The 25,268-nt window shown below is 43.5% G+C and overlaps 1 protein-coding gene across 2 annotated transcripts in view; it reads right to left on the bottom strand.

Moving 5' to 3' along the window:
- palm2akap2 (PALM2 and AKAP2 fusion) overlaps nt 1–25,268 on the bottom strand; it is a 351,062-nt gene that overhangs the window by 118,241 nt on the left and 207,553 nt on the right. Inside the window, exon 8 of one of the 2 annotated variants that reach the window (XM_078570942.1) lies at nt 15,319–16,044. In XM_078570942.1, coding sequence (XP_078427068.1) covers nt 15,319–16,044 — 726 coding nt within the window. Of the gene's footprint in view, nt 1–12,470; nt 16,045–25,268 lie in introns of those variants that run through there. The other variant, XM_078570953.1, reaches the window with a different exon arrangement.

Below are 25,268 nucleotides of genomic sequence, written 5' to 3'. Positions count from 1 at the left end.
ACCTTCTCAAGGGCAATTAGGGAAGGCAATAAATGTTGGCCTAGCCAGCGATGCCCACAGCCCATGAACGTATTAAAAACAAAATCTTGTGCCCATCCTATGGTGGGTTTGGTGGAATGGGGAACCCTGCTGCTTTTCCGCATCCACCCTGTTAATTGGGGCCATGGGTGGCCTTACAACCCCACTGCCAATCGAGGCCTTTAGGTGGCCAATTAATGCCTCAGCAAACACGAATGAGCAATTCTTTCGCTACCAATACGGGACACATCAGTCTTCGTTTCCGAAGTTACCAACTCAATCCTTTCTTTGAATGAAGGTTGCAATCCACTCTTCCAGTGCAGCCATGGCATTTACAGAATTCCCTGGAAGAGCCTCCCCAATTTCCTCTCTTTCCTTAAGGATTTGACCCACATTCTTTCTGATATGCATTCCAGATTACTTAATATTTATAATATATGACTCCCTGATATATTCTTGTATCTGCGTAGGGTTACGCCAGTGCTTTTTCGCTCAACAGTCAGAGAGTAATTGCCTCAATTATTAATCGTGTGATGTGCGATTTTCACTAACACGTGATGGAATCCTTGTTGTTGAGAGGGATTGGGCGGAGACCAATTCACTTGAAAGGTGACTGTTGTCCAAATCTCCTACTGAGTGGCTAGGGCGATTGGCGGAAGCCTGGGAATGGGCTATTTGCCTGCTCGTGGAGTTGTTGGCTAAACAAAACTGGGATGAGAGTTGAGTTATGTGCTAAAAAATGTAAAATCAAATTACCACAATACTGCTTGACATCTGGTACATGCCTGTATGACCATGATGTATGACCATCCATTCTTACTAGTTCATTTGATGTCACAGGAACTGTTTACTTTATTGGTTCAACTTCCCAAACAGTTATCTAAATTTACTGAAGCAAATGTTTTATTCATGGTGCCCCTCCAGCCCCCACCCCACTTCTCTGGGATGCTCATAGCTGTTCCATTGCTATTTGCGCTGTTGTGCATAAACTCCAGGGGCCAAAATAACACAGCTGAATTTTTGGATGCTATGTAGTGTTTCTTTAATTTGGTGACTGATGTCAGATGAGCTGCAATTTCTTCCAATCAAACGCTGGGAGGTCAGTGGGCTGAATTTTATGTGCCCCCCGCTGGTGTGTGTTTTCGGCACGTAAAGTAGGGCAGGTACCCAGCTGGCCCCACCCCTAAGCTCACCCCCATAACACGATAGGTGGGCGGGTGCCAAAATCACAGCCTGCTCACCATACGTAAATAAATGATTAAGGGCCAACTGAGCTTGTTAACAAGCTAATTGACCCCAATAATATACAGCCCACGCCATAACACGACTGGTGTGAGCAGGCGGGCGGGACTGGACAGCTCATTTTTAAAAAATAGCTTTTAAAAGGGTGGGAAGGAAAGGGAGGTGCTATCTTTGGGGGGTGGGGGGTCATGTCCTTTGTGCATCGGTGGCAGCCCCCGCTAAGATAGTATCCCCTTCCTTCTTACCCACCTGCTCTCCAAAACCTCCCCTGCAGCCCTCTCCCTCCCTCAGCTGGCTGAACCCTCTCTTCACCTTACCCCCCGTCCCCAATATCCTGGACTTACATCACGACGGCATCCATTGGGCCTCCTTATTGGGACTGATCGTAGTCCTGGCAACGCCCACTACTGAGTTCTTGGCGCTGCTGGGACTCTTGGAGCTGCCAGCCAATTGGGTTGGCTGGTAGCACCCAAGGGCAGGACTTCCTCCTGAGCTGTCTGCACCCCACCCCCGGCCCCATAAAATGCAGCCCAGTGTCTATTCCCTCTGTCATAAGCTTCGTACCAATCAACCCACTCAATCTCCCTCTCTCTTTGGCCGCCATATTAGGTTGAACCAGACTGTTTACAACCCCAGCATCCCATCTGACCCCGAGCTGAGCTTCCAATTGTCTATCCTCTCCTTTACCAAGACCTCTACTTTTAACTTCATAACATTGCTGATCCTCGTCCCCCTCCCTCAGCTCATCTGCAATCTTTGAAAAATACTTTGTCACCTCCAGACTTGACACTTCTAATAGTTCACTGCCCAGCCTCCCATTTTCCAGCCTCTGTAAATCCAGCTCACCCCAACCTTCTGCCTCCCTATTTTCTGTCACGCACCAAGTCCTGCTCACCTATCACCCCTGAGCTCGCTGACTAACATTGACTGCTGGTACCCCAATGCCTCAGTTTTCATTCATGGGATTGGGCATTGCTGGTATCGTCAGCATCTGTTGCCCATCCCAAATTGCCCTCGAGAAGGTGGTGGTGAGCTGTCTTCTTGAACACAACTGAATGGATTGCTAGGCCATTTCAGATGGCATTCAAGAGTTAAGCACATTGCTGTGGTCTGGAGTAACTTAAAAGGCCAGACTGGATAAGGATGGTGGATTTCACTCCCTAAAAGACAAGGGCTTAGATGGGTTTTTTACAACAACCTGCTGTTTCATGGTCATCATTACTGACAGTAGCTTTTTATACAATTAACTAAACTTAAATTTCTGAGCGGTCATGGTGGGATTTGAACTCATATCTCTGGATTGTTCGTCCAGTAATATAATTGTTATATTACCCTAGCCCTCAAATAAAAATTGTACTTGATCTTGAACATGGCCTTGCTCCTGAGCATGAGACTAAAGTTATTCTAAATGTAGTACATTCAGTTTTTCCTGTTTTTTAATTTCTACTCGTGCTGAAAGGGGGAGATGAAGAAAGGTGGGAGGAGGCTGGCATGGAGCCTAAACACCTGCATAGACCTGTTGGGCTGTTTCTGTGCTGCAGACTGTTTGTGATTTTACTTGTTTGGATTTCCCACTTCTGTTTGAACATGGGGTATCCCATTCTGAGGGACCCCACCCTGGCTGTACGATGGGAGCGACCGCCAAAGTAAAAGAACTTGGGTCCGACACAATAGCGATGCGAGGCCAGCATTCTGAAGTGGACTCTTCTAGTGTCGACTGTGGCTCAATGGGTTGCACGCTCAGCTCTGAGTTAGAAGGCTGTGGGTTTTGAGCCCCACTCGAGATGTGAGCACATAAATCCTGAGGTGCTTGAAGGAAATAAACTTGTAGGGCTACAGGGATAGAGTGGAATGGGACTGACTTAGATGATCTGTAGAGAACCAGCATTGACTCAAAGGGCTGAATGGCCTTCTGCGCTGTAATGACTCCTTGACTCCATCTAGGCTGGTCTATTAGTGCAGTACTGAGGGAAGGCCACACTGTCAGAGGCGCTGTCTTTCAGATGTGGCGTTAAACCTCGTCCCTGTCTGCCCTCTCAGGTGGATGTAAAAGATCCCCTAGCACTAGGACAGCAGGGGGTTTCTTCTTGATGTCCTTGACCAACCAACATTGCCAACACTGCTTATCTGGTCATTATCACATTGCTGTTTGTGGCACCTTACTGTGTGCAAATTGGCTGCTACATTACAACTATGCTTCATTGGATGTTAAGTGCTTTGGGGCATTCTGAAGTTGTAAAAGGGGTTATATTCTTCCTTTTTAATGACCCGCTCTTCACTTTCTCTGAATAAACTCCATATAGATCAACATCCCGAAAACCTAAGTAAAACAGGCTCATACTTAAGGCTGTTGCTGTGATAGAAGCAGTGATAACAGTTGACAGATGCCAGTGCAGAGTGGAAATTAAGGAGGTTAGTAACCTTTTAGTGACAGCTGTGATATCAGAGTGATGTGCCTCTCCTTTTTTGGAGTCTGGAGTGTTTGATAAAGTGAGAGTTAGAAAGAAAAGTAGCAGAGACTGTCTTGTGTAGACATTGTGGAGAGCCAGTTTATTCATATTAATTCTGTACAGAAGAGCAGCTCAGGTTACAGCTTGGCCAGTGGCAGTTTCTCAGAACAGTACAGCGCAAGTACACTTCAGGTTACAGAGTACAGAAGAAAATGCAGCAAGTCCTTTCTAGTGTTAGCACAGCACTATTCCCAATCACCGAGCTCTTTTACATTTGTTTGGACATAGCACTTGTTAATGAAGCCACAGTGACTGCCTTCCTCCCCCAGTCAACCTTTCTCCTCCCTCCTTCGGGCAACAGTTTTTAAATTTGCTTACAGGTCTCAAATCGTTTACCCGACAGTTTACACATTAAAATTTCCCTTGGAGCTAACTTCAATAAATGAACCCTCAGGTAAATGACTTAAAAGATATACAATTGAAAACTATTTAAACACAGTCTGACACTGAATTATCCAATTTCAGGGGGGCTGGCAGGGGGCAGTTGCAGTAGGAATTATTTTCAGAGTAAGTAGTAGATGAAAATGAAAGAAATGTTCCAATTTTGCTTTGCGTCATTTAGCATTGTTAATCAGAGAGGTGTCTCAGATTGTATGTTAGATGGTATAATGGGAGGAGACAGTCAGGGACAATTAGTGTACATGCTACTAACTTGTCAATTTAATCCTGATTATATGTAGAATGATTGAAATAAAAAACCTTCATGAAGTATCAACAAGTTGCAGCTTTTTCGTAGTCTCGTACCAAGTGCTGCTCCCGTATTATTTTGCTGGAAAAATAATGTGGAACTTTTCTTCTGATGCTATCCTCTTATTACACAAGGTTTAGTTTCACTGGAGGGACACGCGGTGTGTGAAATGGTGAAAAGGGAGTCAACTCTTTCTCCTTGGCACTGGCATCTTTCAGAAGTTTCATGGTACTGCCTTAAGACCTGTGGTCCAAATATTAATGAACATTCTGAAGCGGCTTGACAGGTTAGGAACTGAGAGATTGTTTCCCCTGGCTGGGGACTCTAGAAGACAGGGGCACAGCCTCAGGATCAGAGGTCGATTATTTAGGACTGAGGAGGCGGATGAGAAATTTCTTCACTCCGAGGATTGTGAATCTTTGGAATTCTCTAACCCAGAGGTTGTGGATGCTCCATTGGTGAATACATTTAAGTCTGGGATAGACAGATTTTTGAACTTTCAGGGAATCAAGGGGTATGGAGAATGGCGGAAGAGTGGAGTTGAGGCTGATGATCAGCCACAATTGTACTGAATTGCGAGCAGGCTTGAGGGGCCAAATGGCCTACCCCTGGGCCTATTTCTTATGTTCTTATAATATTAGCAGATGGTAGCAGATGCTGACTGTAGAGCTCAAAGCTATTATCTGGCTATTATTAGTATAATTACACATATCATGCCATGCAAAAGACTAGGCTTTTCTTGTCTATGTAAATCTATGTTGTGCTAATTATTGGTTGAACTAACGGGGTGATTGTGACGTACATCGGTACCAAGTTTATTTTCAATGTTTCCCATAAGGAGACAGGATGGTGTGTGGCTAGGGAATGTTTGCTTCTCAGTGACCTGAGAAGACATTGACCTTCCTTTCCTTTTCCTCTTATTCTCTCCTTCTGTCAGCTGCCTTGCGATAGCTGGCCAAATTGCCATCTTTCAGGGGTGGGCCTCATTGGTGAGTTAGGGTGGACTATTCCAGTGATCACAGATGAGCCCAATCCTGTTCTCACCTGACATGTACACATCTGACCTTTCCAGCAAGACTCTATGGAACATGATCAAGAAACTGGGACCCTGAGTGTTTGTTGCCCTTGCCCACTCTAGAACCTCTACTGTTTCCTTGATTGAGATTACTGGCCTCCTGGTCTGTCTGTCTGTCTGTCTGTCTCAACCCTGAACCATTAACACACATCCCCATCTGAGCTACCAGCTAGATTATAATCTAGGACAACACTCCCAATGCAGTATTGAGTGAGTGCTGCGCTGTCAGACGTGTCGTCTTTTGGATACAATGCTAATCGAGGCCCCATCTGCCCTCTAAGGTGGACTTAAGAGATCCCATGACACTAGTTCAAAGAAGAATAGGAGAGTTTTCACCATTGTCTCGGTCAATATTTATCCCTCAATCAACATCACTAAAACAAATTATTGCAGTTTGTGGGAGCTTACTGTGTACAAATTGGCTGCCATGTTTCATACATTACAATGGTGACAACTCTTCAAAAGTACTTCATTGGCTGTAAAGCCTTTTGGGATGCCCTGAGGTTGTGAAAGATGCAATAAATATGCAAGTCTTTTGTTCGTTTTCTTATATTTAACTTTGTAATTGTTTCAAAGGCTGAAGACTCTTTACCGCTATTTGGGTCAAATAAATAAATAAAAATCATTAAAAAAAAATAAGGTATGAAATCGAGCCCTTGTAAAATAGGGATAAATCAAGCATGTAAATAAATATGTATTTACCAGACTTCTGGCATTAACAAAAAAGGGTCTAATGTTTTAACTATATAAATCAACAACAAAATGTGAAATAGTCTGAAAACCATGGCAGCTACAGCTTTAGCTCCACAATTCTGCTGTTAGCTTCATCCACTATAACCTTAGCCCCAGCACTCCGGCCTTAGCCCCACCTTCTACAGCATTAGCTCCGCCTATGACATCTTTCACTGCACTAACTACTGCTCTAGCCCCGCCCATTACCACTTTACCTCCACCTAATACATATTCAGCCCCATCCACTACCTTTAGCCCCCACCTCCACGTAATAAATCCCACCTCCTAAAGCCCCTTTGTTCTACACATAAAGCCTTGAAGGACCCGCACCTGTTACTGATGTTGTACATGCTGGTCACGGTAAAGCACCTGGCAAAGGAAAATTAAGCAAAGAGGCAGTTAATCGTCAAGGCTTCAGCAGAAGAGATCAGGAGAAAATGGAGGTAGGGAGCAAGGCATGTGTATTGATGTCATTAATTTTATGACTATGGTCATTAGGATAAAAAAAAGTCACTTCGCAAAAAAGGTCCAAACCTGATTATGAATAAAACTGAAAAATATTAAGGATTCACCAAGCTTAAAAAGAAAGGACTTGCATTTATACAGCGGCTTACATGACCTCAGTCCATCCCAAAGCACTTTACAGCAATGGAATACTTTGAAGTACAGTGGCTTCTATAACAAAGAAAATTAAGGTAAGTAAACACTCATTCACTTACATACCTACACTCCTGACTAAATAAATGTTAGTCGGCTGTGCAAAATCGAGATTCACTCCAGTTTAAGTAAATTGAGTTGGCAAGCAATTTGATACGTCACGTCTCTGCAAAGCGCTCCTCAACTTTTCAAGCATTTGGCCATGGGTTTCTGTTTGTTAACTATAATGTTCATTTTACTGAATGTAGCATGGCAATATGGTTCATTCCAAGCGCACCTGAGTGGGGCAGTGTTAGAAATGCCCATTATATTAAGGGCACCGATACAGGCGCCATAGGAATGAGACTCTACCTCCCCCCCGCATCCCGCCCATCCACTAGTTGATACCATCTCAAATAATGTTAGTGGAAATCTTACTTTCCAGCTCATTACTCTTTCTGATTATATTCTAATAAGGGGACTTTCAGATCTTTCAGGTATTGTACCTAGAGGATATTGAACTGGGTTATATAAGCAAAACTGGGGACCATCTCTCACACACTAATCCCAACTGCAAACTTACATCTGAAAATATCCAAGCAACATGAACTCTAACATTATTTTTTTGGTGAATAACTTTCTGTAAAGCAAATTCTGTGTTGTGCTCACGAATGTGTGCATTAGTAAAAGTTGGATGGAAATTTTTTTTTTAAAAATTCGTTCACGGTATGTGGGCATTACTAGGCCAGCACTTATTGCCCATCCCTAATTGTCCTTGTTTAGGGGGCATTTAAGAGTCAACCACATTGCTGTGGGTCTGGAGTCACATGTAGACCAGACCAGGTAAGGATGGCAGATTTCCTTCCCTAAAGGGCATTAGTGAACCAGAGGGTTTTTAATGACAATCGGCAATGGTTTCATGGTCATCATCAGACTGTTAATTTTACCATTTGCCATGGGATTCCCCAGAGCATTACGCTGAGTCTCTGGAATATTAGTCTACTGACAATACCACTATGCCATCGCCTCCCCAATTTTCATACAACTGCTATTAGTGGGATTTTAGGAAATATTTACAATCACTCAGCATTTGAAATCTAGTGCTCTTGAGTTTTTCTTTAATTTAGTCACAATAGCCAAGATCAATTTTGATGCCACTGGGTGCCACTGTATAATTTTCACCAGTAATCTGATACTAAACAACAAAAGCACCTTAAAGGAGTGCCAGGACCTTCATTTGAGAGATTCCATAAACACGGTCAAATTTTACCTGCATTAGCCAGCAAATGGGATTTGCACTGCAGGCACACACGCTTGGGGCTGGACTTTGGCTCCGAGTGGATGAAACAGAGGTTGCCGAACTCATGCCCGGTGAGGGGAGACAGTTACTCAATATAATTTTCCCCTTAATTGGCATGGAGACAGGTTCGTGTCCGATAGTGGATAGCTGGTGGGCAGGCTTGTAGATGTGGAGGGCTAGGCAGAAATCTTCCAGCTTGAAAGGAGGCAGAGCTTGCAATAGAGGGTAAGTGAGAGAGAGAGAGAGAGAGAGAGAGAGAGAGAGGGGGTGCTTCAAGATGGAGGTACCCTCTCTCCAGCTATTTGAAATTTAAATTAAAAAATGGCGTTTGAAGCCAGGCTATCACTTTGGGGGATGAGGATCCCCTCTATAGCCGACCTGTGGCTGCTCCTGCACCCAGGCAGGGCAAGGGTGGCCTCTTGGCCTGATGGAAATGCTGGCCCCCTGAGGTTTGGCAGTGGGAGGCTGCCTCAAGACACCTAAGGCTGACCCCTGCCACATGTGGGTGCGTGGCTCTGCTGCCCCACACCCCACCCGATCCTGCCTTTGCAAAAAATGGCCCTTGGATTTTGGTTTGCAAAGTATTTAATCCAAATTTTATTTTTATCAAGTTTAAATAAAAACGTATCGCCAGACTGGTGACATAGTGACATCATGGTGCTTCAGTCAATTGACAAACCTCAATGTGGCTTGCAAGTCAACTTAAGTTCCATAAAGGCAACATAGTGATGTTGAGAACACATGTTACATAAGGCTTGGTAGGATCATCAGGCAAAAAATTAAGCCCCAAGCTATTTGAAGAATGCACCTGTCTCCATTTCAATGGTCAGGGGGTTCCCTTGCGATCAACAGGAAAAGCCTTTCAGTTCAAATAGCTCAACAAAGTTATTTCTACTACAGATGGTGGCTCAAAGAGCAGGGTTACCTACCCCCCATATTTTTAGTACAACAATTGGACAGATGACTTAAATCTAGTGGCTAGCCAAAAATAAATCACTTGTGGTAATCCATGTGTACATATGGAATTTGGAATTAGTCATATCAAGTGAAATCAATTCATGTCTGTTTGTGGTTTCTCCTGATGTGTATACTCTCTATGATCACTATCCTTTCCATTTGTACACAGGAACTGACAGATATGTTTGCCTATGTCTTTCCACTTACAACATTTTTTTCATCAGGATATTTTAATATCCATGGCTCCCACCAATTAACATGGCCCGATAAATCAATATTTTGTATTTCATAAATTCCTCTGTCATCATATATGGCAATGTGACTTTACATGTGTTATTGATGGGAGCGATTCACAAAGTTAAATTCTTCCTAAAGTTTCATGAATTCAGTCCTTTTCTCCTCTTTTCCACCTCAGGATAACCCCCACCCTATGTCTCAAGTCTAGAGGGAAAATGTTTTTTAGTTGACATGTTGGAGGTGTGCTTGCGCACCTGGGAAAAAATTCCCCCGGTTAATTATTTATCCTCCCCCGTGCAAATGACTCAAGCTAAAACTGGCACAAATTTTCTCTCCTGGTAGGCCAATGTGTGAATGTCAGCGCAGACAGAGGTTTGAACTCAATTTCAGACCGTTGAGGTTTCGTTGTTGCAGCCCATAGCACCTTCATTATTTTCAAAGGCATTATAATTTGCAAGGGAAAGTGCATAGTGCACATCTGGACGCACTGCCTGAAAAGGTGGTGGAAACAGATTCATCAGTAACTTTCTGAAGGGAGCTGGATATATACTTGAAAAGGAAAATATTTGCAGGGAAAGAGCATGCAAGTAAGATTAATTGAATAGCTCTTTCAAATTGCTGGCACAGGCAGGATAAAACAAATGGCCTCCTTCTCTCCTTTAAGATTCCATAATTCTATAGATAAAAAGGTGTTATTGCTTGTCCTAAGTTTGATCACAATTATGTCTGAGTAGCTTTCCTCACAGCAACACCAGAGTAGCCAGCTAATGAACAATCATAGCTGTCTGCTGTGTGCCAAGAAACTTGCCAATATTGGTCATTTGGAGTCATAAAAGCTGAGTGAAGACATTTTCCAAAAGTTAAATCCTTGTCAATCAATTGAATACTTCAAATTGGTGGCATTAAACAGGAGACCTCAGCTTTAGCCAAATGGAGGGAGATACCCAGAGGAAAATCACAAGTGTTTTACAGTGGCTTTTAAAGATAACTGGAATTATTCCCAATGCCAGCCAATACATCATAAGTTGGGGTAGGTTTGGGATACTATTTTGTCCAGGGTATCTTACGTCAGAAGATCGTGGGTTCAAGTCCCATTCCAGAGACTTGAGCACAAAACCTAGGCTGACACTCCCAGTGCTGTACCAAGGGAGCGCTGCACAGTGGGAAGTGCCATCTTTTGGTTGAGGCATTAAACTACAGACCCATTTACTCTGAGGCAGACGTAAAAATTCCAATGGCATTGCTTGGAAGACAAGCAGGGGAGTTATCCCTGGTGTCCCGGCCAATATCTATCCATCAATTGACATCACCAAAACAGATTATTATGACATTGCAGTTTGTGGAAGCTTGCTGTGGGAAAATTGGCTGCTGCATTTCATACATTACAACAGTGATCGCACTTCAAAAAAAGTAATTAATCGACTATAAAGTGTTTTGCGATGTTCTGACACCGCGACAGGGGCAATAGAAATGCATGTCTTTTTTTAAAAAAAGACATCAAAGACTGGTGATAAATTTTGATAGGTGCAACTTGGACGAGATCCAATTCTGACATGGAAGAGACTGGGATAAAATTCAATGAAATATTATAAATTTAATCTTTGATGGGGTGTTCATAATGTATTTCAGTTGAAGGCTTTCAGTGCTCATTAATGGTGGGGGAGCTTTGTGAAGATAGTAATTTTAACTGCTTATAGTAACTTTTTCAAGGACTGCACTAACCCTTCTGTACCCAGATAGAAAGTTTGTAGGGTGTGTGTGTGTGTGTGTGTAGGACTGTGTATGTGTGTGTGCGCGCGCGTGTGCGATTACGCATGCATGTGTATATATTGAATTCAGAGTTCCAGGGTTTTCTTCAGTTCTGCATTACAGAAGTATATGATAGCATTGTATAGACTAGTAATCTAGCAGGGTTGGATTAAAGGTCTGGTGACATAAATTCAAATCCCATTACAGCAGATTTGAATCCAATTAATTCACTAAATCTGGAACACCAAGCTAGTAATGGTGACCATGAAACTACTGGGTTAATGCAAGAAACACATTTGGTTCATTAATGTCCTTTAAGGAAGGAAACCTGTTGTTCTTTCTGACCTATATGATAAATGCCCTCTGAAATGGCCTAGCAAGCAACTCATCACCACCTTCTCAAGGGCAAATAGGGATGGACAATAAACGCTTGCCTTAATTGCCAATGATGCCTCCATCCCATGAATAAAAGAAAAAAAAAGTTTTAAAAGTGTGCACAGTTCAAAATGACATTTTACATTAAAAGCCAAACCTTGAGAATGTGTGAATTCAGGCAGTGCTCAGAAGGTTAATTATTTGAGTTGGCGGAGGGTTGGGGGTGGTGGGGGGAGGTGCAGAATAAGCTGCTGCTTTTAAGTCCTCATTGAACAGGATGGGATGTTCTTGTGAGCTGCAGTGGATGGCTGGGTGGCATTAAGGCTGAGTGTATGTAAAAGAGCTCCTTGGCATTGGCACTAAAGGAAGAGAGCATAGAGGACAATAACTGCACATTGCGTTGAATTTTTAGAAACAGCAATAGTTACTATGTTACGCTCTGGAATATAATGCTTTCTTAAAAAAATGGAAAGAAATGGAAAGTAGAAATATCATATAAACTGCAATAGAACAAGGTACAAAATGGTCACTTCAAAGACACCCTTTAGATAAAACAACCATGTTAGTCGCGATGCAAATATGCTCCAGAAAAAAATAATCGTACAATTGAATCAGGATTGTGTTTTAAAGTAGGAAATTCACAACTTTTAGAGAGGTGAAGATGGGGAAAAGCCCATCTGTTCAACAAGGTATTAGTCAACAACCATTTTATGTCATATAATTGTACATTCAAATACAGTGGTTACCTTAATAAAATTGAAACTTGGCAAAATCCATTTTGTGTGGAGGGGGGGAAAAGAAAATAGGCACAGTTACTAAAAGGCATCATAGAAAATCAATGGCCGCTTCTCACTGTTAGTTCTTCCTCAATTGTGCTTGGTAAAAGCTTCTGTAATCCAGATGCTGTGAACTGGGAAGGGGATGCGGGGGGGCGGGGGTGGTGCGGGGGGAAAGGAGACCAACCAGATTGTACAAGGTGCCATATTTAAGCAGACTTAAACCCATCCCAACCACGTAGGCAGCTGATCCATTCTCACTGATCCAGGACCCTGGGAATCACACTGCAAAGCACTGCACACCAGTTGGCACAATTGAGGTTGTTGGAGAAAGGCACTGGGATTCTAAAAGTTGGACTTTTTTTTCCCCCCACTTCTTCTTATCAAATAGAAAAACCCTACAAAAGTACAAGGCTGATTCACAAATTGTTAAATGTAATCCAAAAAGAAAAAAAAAAAGTTTCTGAAAATCAATATTCTTTTAGAAAACACAAAAAGACCCTTTAGGATCTGGCAGCTTGTATAGAATGGTTGGGTAGCTGGTATCCTGGGAACCCAATCGACCAGGATACATTGAGATAGCAATGGTTGGGGGTGGGACGGGGGCTGGAGGGTAGATTTTGACTTTGTGCCAGAGCGTAAAGCGGTCTATTTGACATATCTCCCCATTTTTATTTCAACGCATTCAATGGAAACAGCTGATTTGGTTTCACCGGTTTTACAAGATGGTCCACCATGACTTTAAACTGGGCTGCAGCTATCCTCAATGGCATAGGTTTGTGGTTGGAGAGTTTATTGACCAGTTTAACCATAACCATAAAGGCAACTCTGTGCATAAGTGCTACCCCCTGTCGTTTTGTTGTCCGCTCTTTGCCTATTCGCTCAAAATTCACTTCCAGGTCACCAATTTGAATCCCTTCCTCCTCAAAATTCTGCCCATTCAGTTGCTATGACACTGATCAAGTCCTAACTGCACATTGAATGAGAATCTAACCCACTTTTTAATCCTCTTCTTCCCCGCCTTTTGTTTGTGGTCTCTGAACACATTGAAATTCGATGTAATTCTACAGAAAAGCATGTTAAAAATGTAGTTTAAACAGTACAACTTGTAAAAAGTTTTAGCTCGTACCTTTCTGGTATTGTATATGAAAGCAGATTCCCATCTAGTGGCCCTTAAGGATGAAACCTCGGTTAAATATAGGACTGCTTGTGGCATTTTTATTAAGTTGCTGATGAATATATTAATTGTACAGTATTTATCCATAAAGACCTTATAACAAAATGTTCATTTTCCTGGGATTTTACCTGAAGGCTTTCTTTGAAAATAGATACAGATTTGCAGCATATGTCACTCACTCATGTGTCTGTTGCAAGAAGAGATTTAGGAATGGATTCTTCCCTCCTGCTTATGTTAAATGTATCCAGTGTAATTAGTGCCTGATGATGCTCCCTTATTTGCAACACACTTTTTTTTTGTACATCAATAAAACATGATCATTGGCCAATAGAAAATACGTCTCGATTAGTTTAAGGACTTTTCAGAAATGAAGGGTTGCCAATAAACTACCGCTGCTGGGCAACAGTTCATACACCATGCGTTACCATGTCACCCTCAGTCAGTGGGGTGGGGCCTGGCCTTTCTGTAATAGTGTAAGATGCATGATAAAGAGTCAACAGCCTGTATATCTCTCCTGATTTTTACTCCCACTGGCCGCTGACTCACTCTCACCCATTTTACAACCACTTGAAATGTCCATATGGGTCTGAGCCCTATCACACCTGTGCACTTCCCAGCAGGATCACTTGAGAGCAAGCAGGCGTAGTAATTCTGGCTGATGCCTCGCAACTGTAGCATACCAAAACAGTGGTGCTTGAGATCGGACAGCTCCGCACCGACTAGTCATTGATATCTGCAACCTCTTATCTGTAAGCTCAGTGTCGTGTCAGCTACATACTCATCCATGGAGGATAGTGACATGAAGAACGAACCTTCGTTTTTCATTCCACCCCACCCCACGGTGCTTTTGTTATGTTGGAAACAAGCTCGATTTACCAACATGACTTCATCAATGGCAAAGGTGGGAGGAGGCAGAAGGGCGCAGAATGAATATTTATTTTTAGAATTTCTCATGACATTTAAAGGAAATTGAGAATTCTTTTGCATTTAACTGTATTATAGGAAAAATTTCAACAGGAAGGAATAAAATGAATCAGGCCTCCAGGAAGAGAAAGTTTGAATTAGGCAGAGAGTGTGAATGACAGAGATGGTATGAATCAGTATTTGCTGGAATCAGATTCTGGCAAGGTGAGCACAGAAAGTATTGAATCCCAGATCCTGCTGATTGCAAAATTAAGCAACATCCTTGTGTCTTGTCATGATGTAGGAGTATTGTTAACTAGCTATTGCTCTTCTATCCTTCTCAATGGCAATTCTCTAAATACTTATACTTTATACTGCTGAAGTCATATTCGCTTATCAAAGAAACAAGGGCCATAAATATAAGATGGTCACAAATGAATCCAATAAAAAAATTAAGCGAAATATCTCTACCCAGAGTGTGGTTAGAATGTGGAATTTGCAACCACATGGAGCCATTGAGGCAAATAGTACAGGTGCCTTTAAGAGGAGGCTTGATAAACAAAAGGGAGAAAGGAATAGAAGGTAATGTAGATAAGGTTAGATGAAATAAATGAGCAGAGACTCATGTGGAGCATAAACACCAGCATGGACCTGTTGGGCCGAATGGCCTGTTTCCGTGATGTAAAACTTTATGTAAAACTCAAAACAGGGCTAAATAGTAATGTTGTCCTGGGTGGTAGTTATGCCATAGTTAGTTGAGCAGTAAAGTGAGGATGTCTAGTGAAGGAAGGAAGGAGAGACGAGACAGTCCCTCCCAGTTCACAGTACTGGCAGTGTGATTAGGAAAATGAGGTTAAAGTCAGTAAGAGATAGCGTGACCGTAAAGGCTGGAGAGGCGGTCACATGATAGTACAGCACTTACAACGCTTTTTCTTGTCTGTACCTGTGACTGGCTCTGTTCCAGTGTCCGTCCCTTCATTCTCTTCCGCTGAGAGTGTCTCCGAAGCCTCGGTCATGGACTTGCCAGCCACCAGTTCGGCTGCGTTGCCATCTACCGTCGAGACGTCCGTCACTGTCTTCTCTCGTAGTGACTTCTCATCGTCTTCGTCGATCAGCACCAGCTCTGCTTGGATGGCGCCCTCGTAGCCCAGCAGTTTGTTTGTTTCCTCCTCGTCCTCCACATTCTGATACCCCATGAAGATCATTGTCACCGGATGCTCAGCACTGGCCTTGGGAGCCTCTCCGGTAGGAATCTGATGGATTGTTTTCCCCGCGTGACCTGGATGATGAGCTTTAGGGACCATTTCCAGCTTAGCTTCCTTGTGGACCATGTCTTTCTTATGTCCACTATCTCCGGGGCTCCTTGTGTTGTCAGGGGATGCACTACTCTCCGATACAGTCAGTGATTCTGACAAACACTTGTTACCACTCACATTTATTCTCCCCGCTTTGTGTATCAACTGGTCCACTTCAGATGTGCTTAAGTGATGAACTCCATTCTCCACCACTGTACCTCCAGAACATACCTCATATACAACCTTGCTGCCATCATCATACACCTTAACCCCTCTGTGGTGAACTTCCTCAGGACTCAAGGGAGCTGTGGAGAGGATCTTCGTTTCTCCTGTCAGTTTGTCCTTCTGTACGTTGAATTCCATGGCATACATTGCTGGAATATCAAAAACATACATGTTAAAGGAGCTGATAGTCTTACCATAACCAATCAAGGATTTAATAGCTTAAATGTTCTTACAAATCTAGGGGTAGGGTTTTCCACTTTGGGTGCAATCCGGGCACAAGTTCTGCTCAAAGTTGCGCTAGTTTTATGAAGTTTTGTTTCCTTGAGTTTCTGCTCAAACTCATTTGCATATTGCTAAATGCAAAACCTGCCACGAACCAGTGCAATCAGATGGTGTTTCAGAACATATTTTTGTTTTGCTTTAAAAAATATGCCTTGACCTATTTGAAAGTGGTGAGATTTGACTAATGCGCCTGAAAATGGGTTTACCAGAAAAATAAACATCTGGAGCAGCGTCAGATCCACCACCTGAGTAACCCAACTTTAAATAGCTGAAAATGACAAACAAAACAACCATACTGTTGCATTTATGTACATGTACGTAACATTTATGTACAGTAATCGCTTCTTTAGTAAATTTTAAAGAAATCTGTTGGAAAGCTTTTAAAATGCTCCTCCTAATATCCTTGTGTCTGAAAGAACTGGCTTAATTTTTTTGGAGTAGGCTCAAAAACTGCAAATGGGCGCAATTAGCGGAACCTCGCCATGGCGATTAATCTGATCCTGGGACGTGGCCAGTTTTGTGGGTGGGGCCAGTTTCATCGCACAATGCTTTTCAAACCAGTGCAGGAGTTCGTGGAAAGTCGAATTGTAATTTACACTTAACATCCTGTGATTTCTATGCGGGTTTGGATTAATTTGGACAAATTATGCAGAAAAATAACCAATGCAAGCAAGTGGAAACTCCAGACCCAGATTTTTTATTCCATAACTTTACAAAAAAATTCTATACAGTCTCATGGAAATTCCTAGTTTAAACAGTGGCAAAGGATACTAAATTAAAGGGATACTGTGGCTACAAGAGGAGGTCAGAGCCAAGGAATCCTCTGGCGAGTAACTCACCTCCTGACCCCCATCTACAAGGCACAAGTCAGGAGTGTGATGGGATACTCTCCATTGCCTGGACGAGTGCAGCTCTAACAACACTGAAGAAGCTCGGCACCATCCAGGACAAAGCAGCCCACTTGATTGGCACCCCATCCACAAACATTCACTCCCTCCACTACCAGTGCACAGTAGCAGCAGTGTGTACCACCTTCAGGGTTCACTGCAGAAACTCACCAAGCCTCCTTAGACCGCACCTTCCAAACTCACGATCACTACCATCTAGAAGGAAGAAGGGCAGCAGATGGATGGGAACACACCAACACCTGGAAGTTCCTCTCCAAGTCACTCACCATCCTGACTTGGAAATATATCGCTGTTCCTTCACTGTCACTGGGTCAAAATCCTGGAACTCCCTCCCTAACAGCACTGTGAGTGTACCTACACCACATGGACTGCAGCGGTTCAAGAAGGCAGCTCACTGTCACCCTCTCAAGGGAAAATAGGGATGGGCAATAAATGCTGGCCTTGCCAGTGAAGCCCACATCCCATGAATGAATAAAAAAAAAGTATCCAGTGTTAGAACGGGTTGAGATGGGGTATATCAAGTTAAAGATGTGCCATAGCAGTCATATTACAAACTGAATTCTACGTCCCATTGTGCCTGGGCTGTTGAAGGAAAAACCAGTTCAAGTTTTTCAAATCCCAGTAAAAATCAGTAATACTGGCACCAGTAATACTGGAGTTCCATTTTAAGGTATACAAGACCAGTTCAGACAAGTTTAACTGGAACCTTCATTTCCAAGTTTTATTGTTTTTTTCCAAGCTAGTTCTTCAAGTGGATCTTTCTACTACAATGCTCTTTCCCATTAGCAGCTCACCTTTGTGGCATTTCATCATGGTGTGGGTTTGGATAGTAAGCATTTAACTGTGTAGGGCATCATAGCTGAGCAACAAACTGTCCTCATTCTGACAGCCATACATTTTTCAGCGTGGATGAACAGTTGGCTATTGGTGTGCCGACCCAGGCTAATTTTAGATGTGCTGGTCTTTCATGTAGTAAAACATCCCAAGGGCACTTCACAGGAACTTTATCAAACAAAATTGCACACCGAGCCACGTAAGGTGATACGGGGTGTGATTGGGGGTGACCAAAAGGTAGGTTTTAAGTAGTGTCTTAAAGGAGAAGGGGGAAGCAGAGGGGTGGAGGGAAGGAATTCCAGAGCTTAGGGCCTTGGCAGCTGAAGGCACGGCCACCAATGGTGGAATAAAGGAAATTGAGCCAGAATTGGAGGAGGACAGCTGTCTCAGAGGTTTGTAGGTCTGGAGGAGATTACAGAGATGGTGAAAGGTGAGGCCGTGAAGGGATTTGAACACAAGGAGGAGAATTTTAAAACTGAGGTATTGTGGGCCAGGAGCCAAAGTAGGCCAGGAAGCAGGGGGGACGATGGATGAAGGGGACTTGGCATAAGTTCGTGTTTTAAATGAGCCGAAGTTCAGAGGAGCTGGAAGATGGAAGAGCAAATAAATGTGGCCTCAGCACAAGCGGAGTCTTCAGCCTATATGGTTCAATACTACACCACATGGTGCTTTAATCCACCTTCCCATTGGGAAGAATATTCTGTCAGTGCATAACTAAGCTAAATTGGGCATTCAAATTCTGATAAGAGTTTTATAAAATTTGCATATCTGTAGCGTTAATTCCTTCACTGTCTCTTGGTCAAAATATTGGAACTTCCTTGCTAACAGCACTGTGGGTGTACTGGCACCACATAGACTGCAGCGGTTCAAGAAGGCAGCTCACCACCACCTTCTCAAGGACAACTAGGGATGGGCAATAAATGCTGACCCAGCCAGCGACACTCACATCCCATAAACAAATTAAAAAAATGAATTGAACAGCATGAAGGTTAGGCTGTATCTCAGTAGGTAGTACTCTCACTTCTGAGTCATGATGATAGTGATTTCAAATCCTCTTCTTCCAGGAACCTGTGCACAAAATGTAGGTGGACACTGCAGGTACAGCATTGAGGGAGTGCTTTGGAGATACTGTCTTTCAGGCCAGATGATAAACTAAGGCCTCCTGCTCTCTAAAGTGGATGTAAATGCTCTCGGAGTTTTCGCTCCAGCATCCTGTGCAATATTTATCCCTCAACACCACCAAAAGAAAATACCTGGCTATTATTACACTGCTGTTTGTGGGAGCTTGCTGTGTGCAAATTGGCTGTTTCCTGCATAATAACAGTGACCACACTTCAAAAGAAGCACTTCATGGGCTGTAAAGGTGTTTTTTGATGTCCTGAGGCTGTGAAAGGTGTTGAACAAATGTACATTTTTTTTAACGTTAATCTGGGTGGCAGAATCTATGATTATTTAATTTAAGGAATGAGAGTGCAGAGATAAGTAGCAAGAATGATTTCAAGTGAAAGATCGATGACCTATGAAGAAAGGTTAAAAAATTTATCACTGCACCCTATGGGGAAGGCATGTTGAATGATAACTAATGGCATAATAAATATTGCAATATAGCACGCTTCTACACTTAAATCATATAAATCCTGAACAATACTTCTAAATCAGACAGGATACAAAAATTAGAGTTTGTAAGGTTAAACAAGTGAAATTATGTTGAGTCTGCAACACAGAAACAGGCTGTTTGGCCCAATTAATCCATTTTGGCGTTTGTGCTGCACATAAGGCTACCACCCACCCCCCCACATCCCCACCCCCCCAAGCCCTCATTCGAATTTAGATTAAAATGAACTTCACACAAAAGTTGATAAACTGGAATTATCTGACAAGCAAGGTAGTAGAGAGGCAAGCTTTTAAAACAAAAGGCTGTTTGAACGTTAGGCTGAGATAGTTAGAATACTAAAAAGGGGCAAGCCTCAGGCAGGCAGGGGTCTATTCAGTGCTTTATGTTATTTATATATCAACTGTTACAAAAAGCTGTACCTTGTCTTCAATGTAAGGTGTTCATGCACTTGATGAGCACTCATTGTGACCAAACGTATGGAACCACAGAATGATAGTAAGGCCCATTTAAGGCACTTGCTCAGCAGCGGAATATTCTTTTAAAATGGAATAATTAAAATTTCTGCATGCAGCTGTGGCTCAGTGAGTAGCATTCTTGCCTCCAACTGAGAAGCTTGTAGGTTCAATTCCGACTCTAGAACTTGAGCATAAGCATCAAACCAGTGCAGGAATGAGAGAGAGCTGCGCTGTTGGAGGTGCCAACTTTTGGATGAGATGCCAAGCTGAGGCCCCATCTGCCTTCTCAGGTGGATGTAAAGGTCCAATGGCACCATGTCAAAGATGAGCTGGGGGAGTTACCCTGAATGTCCCGGCCAATATGTATCCCTCAATCAACATTACAAAAACAGATTATATGGTCATTACCATATTGTTGTTTGTGGGAGCTTGCTGTGTGCAAACTTGTTGCTGTGTTTCCTACATTCCACGAATAAAAGCACTTCAAAAGTACTTCATTGGCTGTAAAGTGCTTTGAGGCATCTGGTGGTTGTGAAAGGCACTACATAAATGCAGTCTTTTTTCACTTTTGCACTGCTGATCAGAGGATCCCAGGTCCAACGCCTGGTCAGTGTGGAATTGGCTAACCTCAGCGGGAGTGCAATTGCAGGAGGATAATATTGGTCGTAGCAACAGGGCAAAAGAGGGGCAAACAAAATTCAGCTATCATTCCTGGTCAAGAAACAGGGGGTTAGGACAGAATTGATACTGTGGCTGGCAGTTACTGTCTTAGGCTCACCAGTGGACAATGGTTAATTGGAAGAGTGGAGACATTTGGCGGGGTGGATAAAACAGCTGCATGTATCTGGTCCATTAGGACCTTGTAAGCTTTACAATTGTACAGCATGGAAGGAGGCCATTCAACCCACCTTGCCTGTGCTGGCTCTTTGACTGAGCTATCCTATTAGTCCCACTGCCCCTGCTCTTCCCCGTAGCCCTGCAAATGTTTCCCCTTCAAGCACCCATCCAATTCCCTTTAGAAAGTCATTATTGAATCTGCTTTCAGGCAGACATGCTGGATCATAATAACTCATTGTGCAAAAAAATAAAAACACTCTCTCCTTACCTTGCCTCTGGTTCTTTTGCCAAAATCTATGTCTTCTGGTTACTGAGCCTCCTGCCACTAGAAACCATTTCTTCTTCTATCAAAACCCTTCATGACGTTTAACACCTCTATTAAATCCCCCCTTAAACTTCACTGCTCTAAGGAGAACAATCCCAGCTTTGTCTCTCCAAGTCACTGAAGTCCCACATCCCTAGTGCCATTCTAGTAAATCACCTCTGCACCCACCTCAAGGCCTTGACATCCTTCCTAAAGCCGGCAGACACCATATTACAACCCATATTTTATAAAGGTTTGGCATAACTTCCTTGCTTTTGTACTCGATTGCTCCATTAATAAAAAGTTAAGGAGCCCGGAAGCATTTTTTTTTTAAAAAAAAACATTCTCAACTTGTCCTGCCACCTTCAAGGACTTCTGTATACATACACCCCCAAGTCTCTCTGCTCCAGCACCCTCTTTCAAATCGTACCATTTACTTTACATTGACACACCCCTGTCACTTACCCTGCACCTTCTCCCTGCCGTCCTGCCCTTTCATCGCCTCTGTCCTTTGTGAGCAGAGAGTCGCAAGGTCGGGTATCTGAGAAAAACTGTAATTCACTGCATCTGTTGGTGGTGGGAAGTGGGAAAACAAAATGACTGGTAGCACTATGAGACTCACTGCTGATACAGCAGAGTTCCCGGGAATGCTGTATTAAACCAGAACAATAAAAAGCAGCACCAGCACCAGGCTTTTCTGCACTGAACAGCTGGATCAGGGGGAACAATGAGCAGCCTCGCAATCTCATGATTGGCGTTAAACAGAGTAGCTGAGGCAGGAAATATTGAGGCTCGCCTACCAGCAGCTGAAAATTTAATTCAATCGGGGTTTCAAGATTTTGAACAGGGTTCCCTGACACACCCACATTGTTCAATAGGTGGATACCCATTTACCAAATCGGGCAGCAGAAGACGTTTTGTGAATTGCAACTGTTATATCGGCAAACCATCATTTAATACAAATACCAGTTTCCCTTCTGGATCCTCTCCCTATCTAGAAGCAAAAACCCACCACTGCGGGAGAGCCCAGCTCTTAAGTCCAGGCTTCAATGAGCATCACCTGCTCTCAATTCACTCTGAAGCTTGTCCTGCTTCACTCTTAAAGGGACCTCCATTTCTAACATTGTCATAGATCGCAGGTCACTGATGACAGCAGCAACGCTAAGTGAAAGAGAGTGCACTGTGATCTCAAAGTGCAAAGTCCCCAGATCACCACAGAAAACGGTGCGAGTTACAACTCCTTTTTATAATTCATCTTGCCTCTCAACAGTTTTCGTTTATTCCTTCTAAATTTTTGTCATGCCAACCGTGCAGCTGTTTTGGTCACCTGATCTGCTGCTCACTGTCAGCTTTTGGTGCATATCAACATAATATAAAACATTTTCCCCAATGTGACTCAGTTACAATTGTGCTAGAAAATAATTGGCTCTGACATCATTCCAAAACTATGAATTAATTTTAGTGTTGTGGAATGCTTGTATTTCCTGCCACTGGTTTTTGAGAGTGTATGTAATGCAGCAATGTATGTATAGTTCTCGTCTTAATGCAGTTGCATGATCTTATCACCAATGCTCTTAATGCCTTTCACAAGGTGCTGATGCCTGTAGAGGTAAGGTCTAACAGCACCAACAGCCATGTCCTATCTAGTTCAGGTTCCCACGTGCCAGCCTGGACAGCACGTGTTGTCGACGATGATGCCAACGGCAATTCAACTGAGTAAAACACCCTGAGGAGGTTCATGGGAGTGATATCAGGCAAAATTTGACATCGAGCCACAAAAAGATGATGAAAGCTTGATCAACGAGGTAGGTTGTAAGGAGCGTATTAAAGGAGGAGAAAGGTGGATAGGTTTAGGGGGGAAATTTTGGAGCTTGGGGCCTTGGCAACTAGAGGAACAGCCTCCAATTGTGCATCAAAGGGACTCAAGGATGGGCAAAGTGGAGGAGTGCAGAGTTAAGAAATACAACTGATCACAGAAACACAGCCATGGCTAATTCTGTTCTCACTTGACATCTGCACACGAGTAGTTTCTCATACAGTCTCAGTGTGTTGTTCCTAGCTGATTTTTGTCTCCATCTTACGTTGAGTTATTCTGCTGCTTTTGTAGGGGCAGGATAGTGGCCACTGTCAAAATCCTCTGAAGTGGGTCCTCTCTTTGGTCCCCTGGCATGTCATGCTTGCACCTAAATATCAAGTGGAAATACTCTTTGGGAGCTCAGGCTAAATTTGTCAGAATAACAAAGGGAATTGGCATGAACTGGGTACACACACCTGAACTCATGGAATGCAGGTGGCCACTGACTGGAATTTCATGGGATCTATGAAGGAGTCTCTTTCACAGTTTTGAGCTCCATCACAGCTGTGAGTAAGAAACACTTGCTTTGAAAATATCTCACCCAAAAGGCAACTTCTGCAACAGTGTGGCCTGGGAGCATTTGCCACTCAAGTGTCCGCAGTAGGACTTGAACCCACAACCTCCTGATACACAGGCAAGAGCACTACACTAAGCCACAGCCAACAACTCTATTGTTTCCTGGTTTGTGTTATGTGGACTTTGTGAACCTACTGGTTTGAAAAGGTCAAACATTGCTTTCTCATTGGTGGATAAACTCCAAGCCAGTAGCCAAGCTCAACAACTCGAGATTTTTTTTTTTATTCATTCACGGGATGTGGGCTTCGCTGGCTGGGCCAGTATTTATTGCCCATTCCTGGTTGCCCTTGAGAAGATGGTGGTGAGCTGCTTTCTTGAACCGCTGCAGTCCATGTGGTGTAGGCACACCCACAGTGCTGTTAGGGAGGGAGTTGCAGGATTTTGACCCAACGACAGTGAAGGAACAACGATATATTTCCAAGTCAGGATGGTGAGTGACTTGGAGGGGAACTTCCAGATGGTGGTGTTCCCATCTATCTCCTGCCCTTGTCCTTCTAGATGGTAGTGGTCGTGGGTTTGGAAGGTGCTGTTTAAACAGCCTTGGTGAATTCCCGAAGTGCATCTTGTAGATGGTACACACTGCTGCTACTGTGCGTCGGTGGTGGAGGGAGTGAATGTTTGTGGATGTGGTGCCAATCAATCGGGCTGCTTTGTCATGAACGGTGTCAAGCTTCTTGAGTGTTGTTGGAGCTGCACTCATCCAGGCAAGTGGAGAGTATTCCATTACATTCCTGATTTGTGCCTTGTATATGGCGGGCGGGCTTTGGGGAGTCAGGAGGTGAGTTACTCGTTGCACGATTCCTAGCCTCTGACCTGTTCTTATAGCCACAGTATTTATATGGCTAGTCCAGTTCAGTTTCTGGTCGATGGTAACCCCCAGGATGTTGATAGTGGGGGATTCAGCGATGGTAATGCCATTGAACATCAAGGCGCAATGGTTAGATTCTCTCTTGCTGGAGATGGTCATTGCCTGGCACTTGTGTGGCGTGAATGTTACTTGCCACTTTTCAGCCCAAGCCCGGATACTGTCCAGGTCTTGCTGCATTTGGACGTGAACTGTTTCAGGATCTGGGGAGTTACGAATGGTGCTGAACATTGTGCAATCACCAGCGAACATCCCCACTTCTGACCTTAATATTGGAAGGAAGGCCATTGATGAAGCAGCTGAAGATGGTTGGGCCGAGGACACCGCTAATTAACAAGAAGCTGGATGTAAACCTTACATGTGGCCTTAAGGAGTCATTTTAGGGCTCCTTGCTCTTCAGTTCTCTGAATGAAGGGGGTCCGACTCTTGACGCCATGACCTCCACCATAGGTGGGGCAAAGAGGCAGATGCTGAATCCACCCAGACCAGAACAGTAACCCCGTTCTGTTGGCACCGATCTGATTCACACCAGCCATCTAACCAACTGGTTCCCCAAGCTGTCCGAGTTGTTGTGGTAACATACACTTTTACATGTGTATTGTTGTGGCTTGAAGCTATGGATAGTGATGGTGGAGGTCCCAATTTCTTTCTGTCATATGGTTGACCTGGAATCTCTCTCATTCTTACTGCTGGCCATCGATGTGTGTTGGAAGGATTTACAAGTTGACACTCAACCTGTTTGGCCGTGTTATGAACGCACCTTCCTTGGTCATCAAGTCCTGGAGTTGGACTTGAATACAAGAGTTTCTGGCTCAGAGGCAGGCCCACAAAACCTGCACCCC

Source organism: Cetorhinus maximus, chromosome 2, assembly GCF_964194155.1.
Source record: "Cetorhinus maximus chromosome 2, sCetMax3.hap1.1, whole genome shotgun sequence".
Lineage (NCBI taxonomy): Eukaryota > Metazoa > Chordata > Chondrichthyes > Lamniformes > Cetorhinidae > Cetorhinus > Cetorhinus maximus.
Note: the sequence above shows the minus strand (reverse complement) of the source record. Positions and strands in the feature narration are given on the sequence as shown.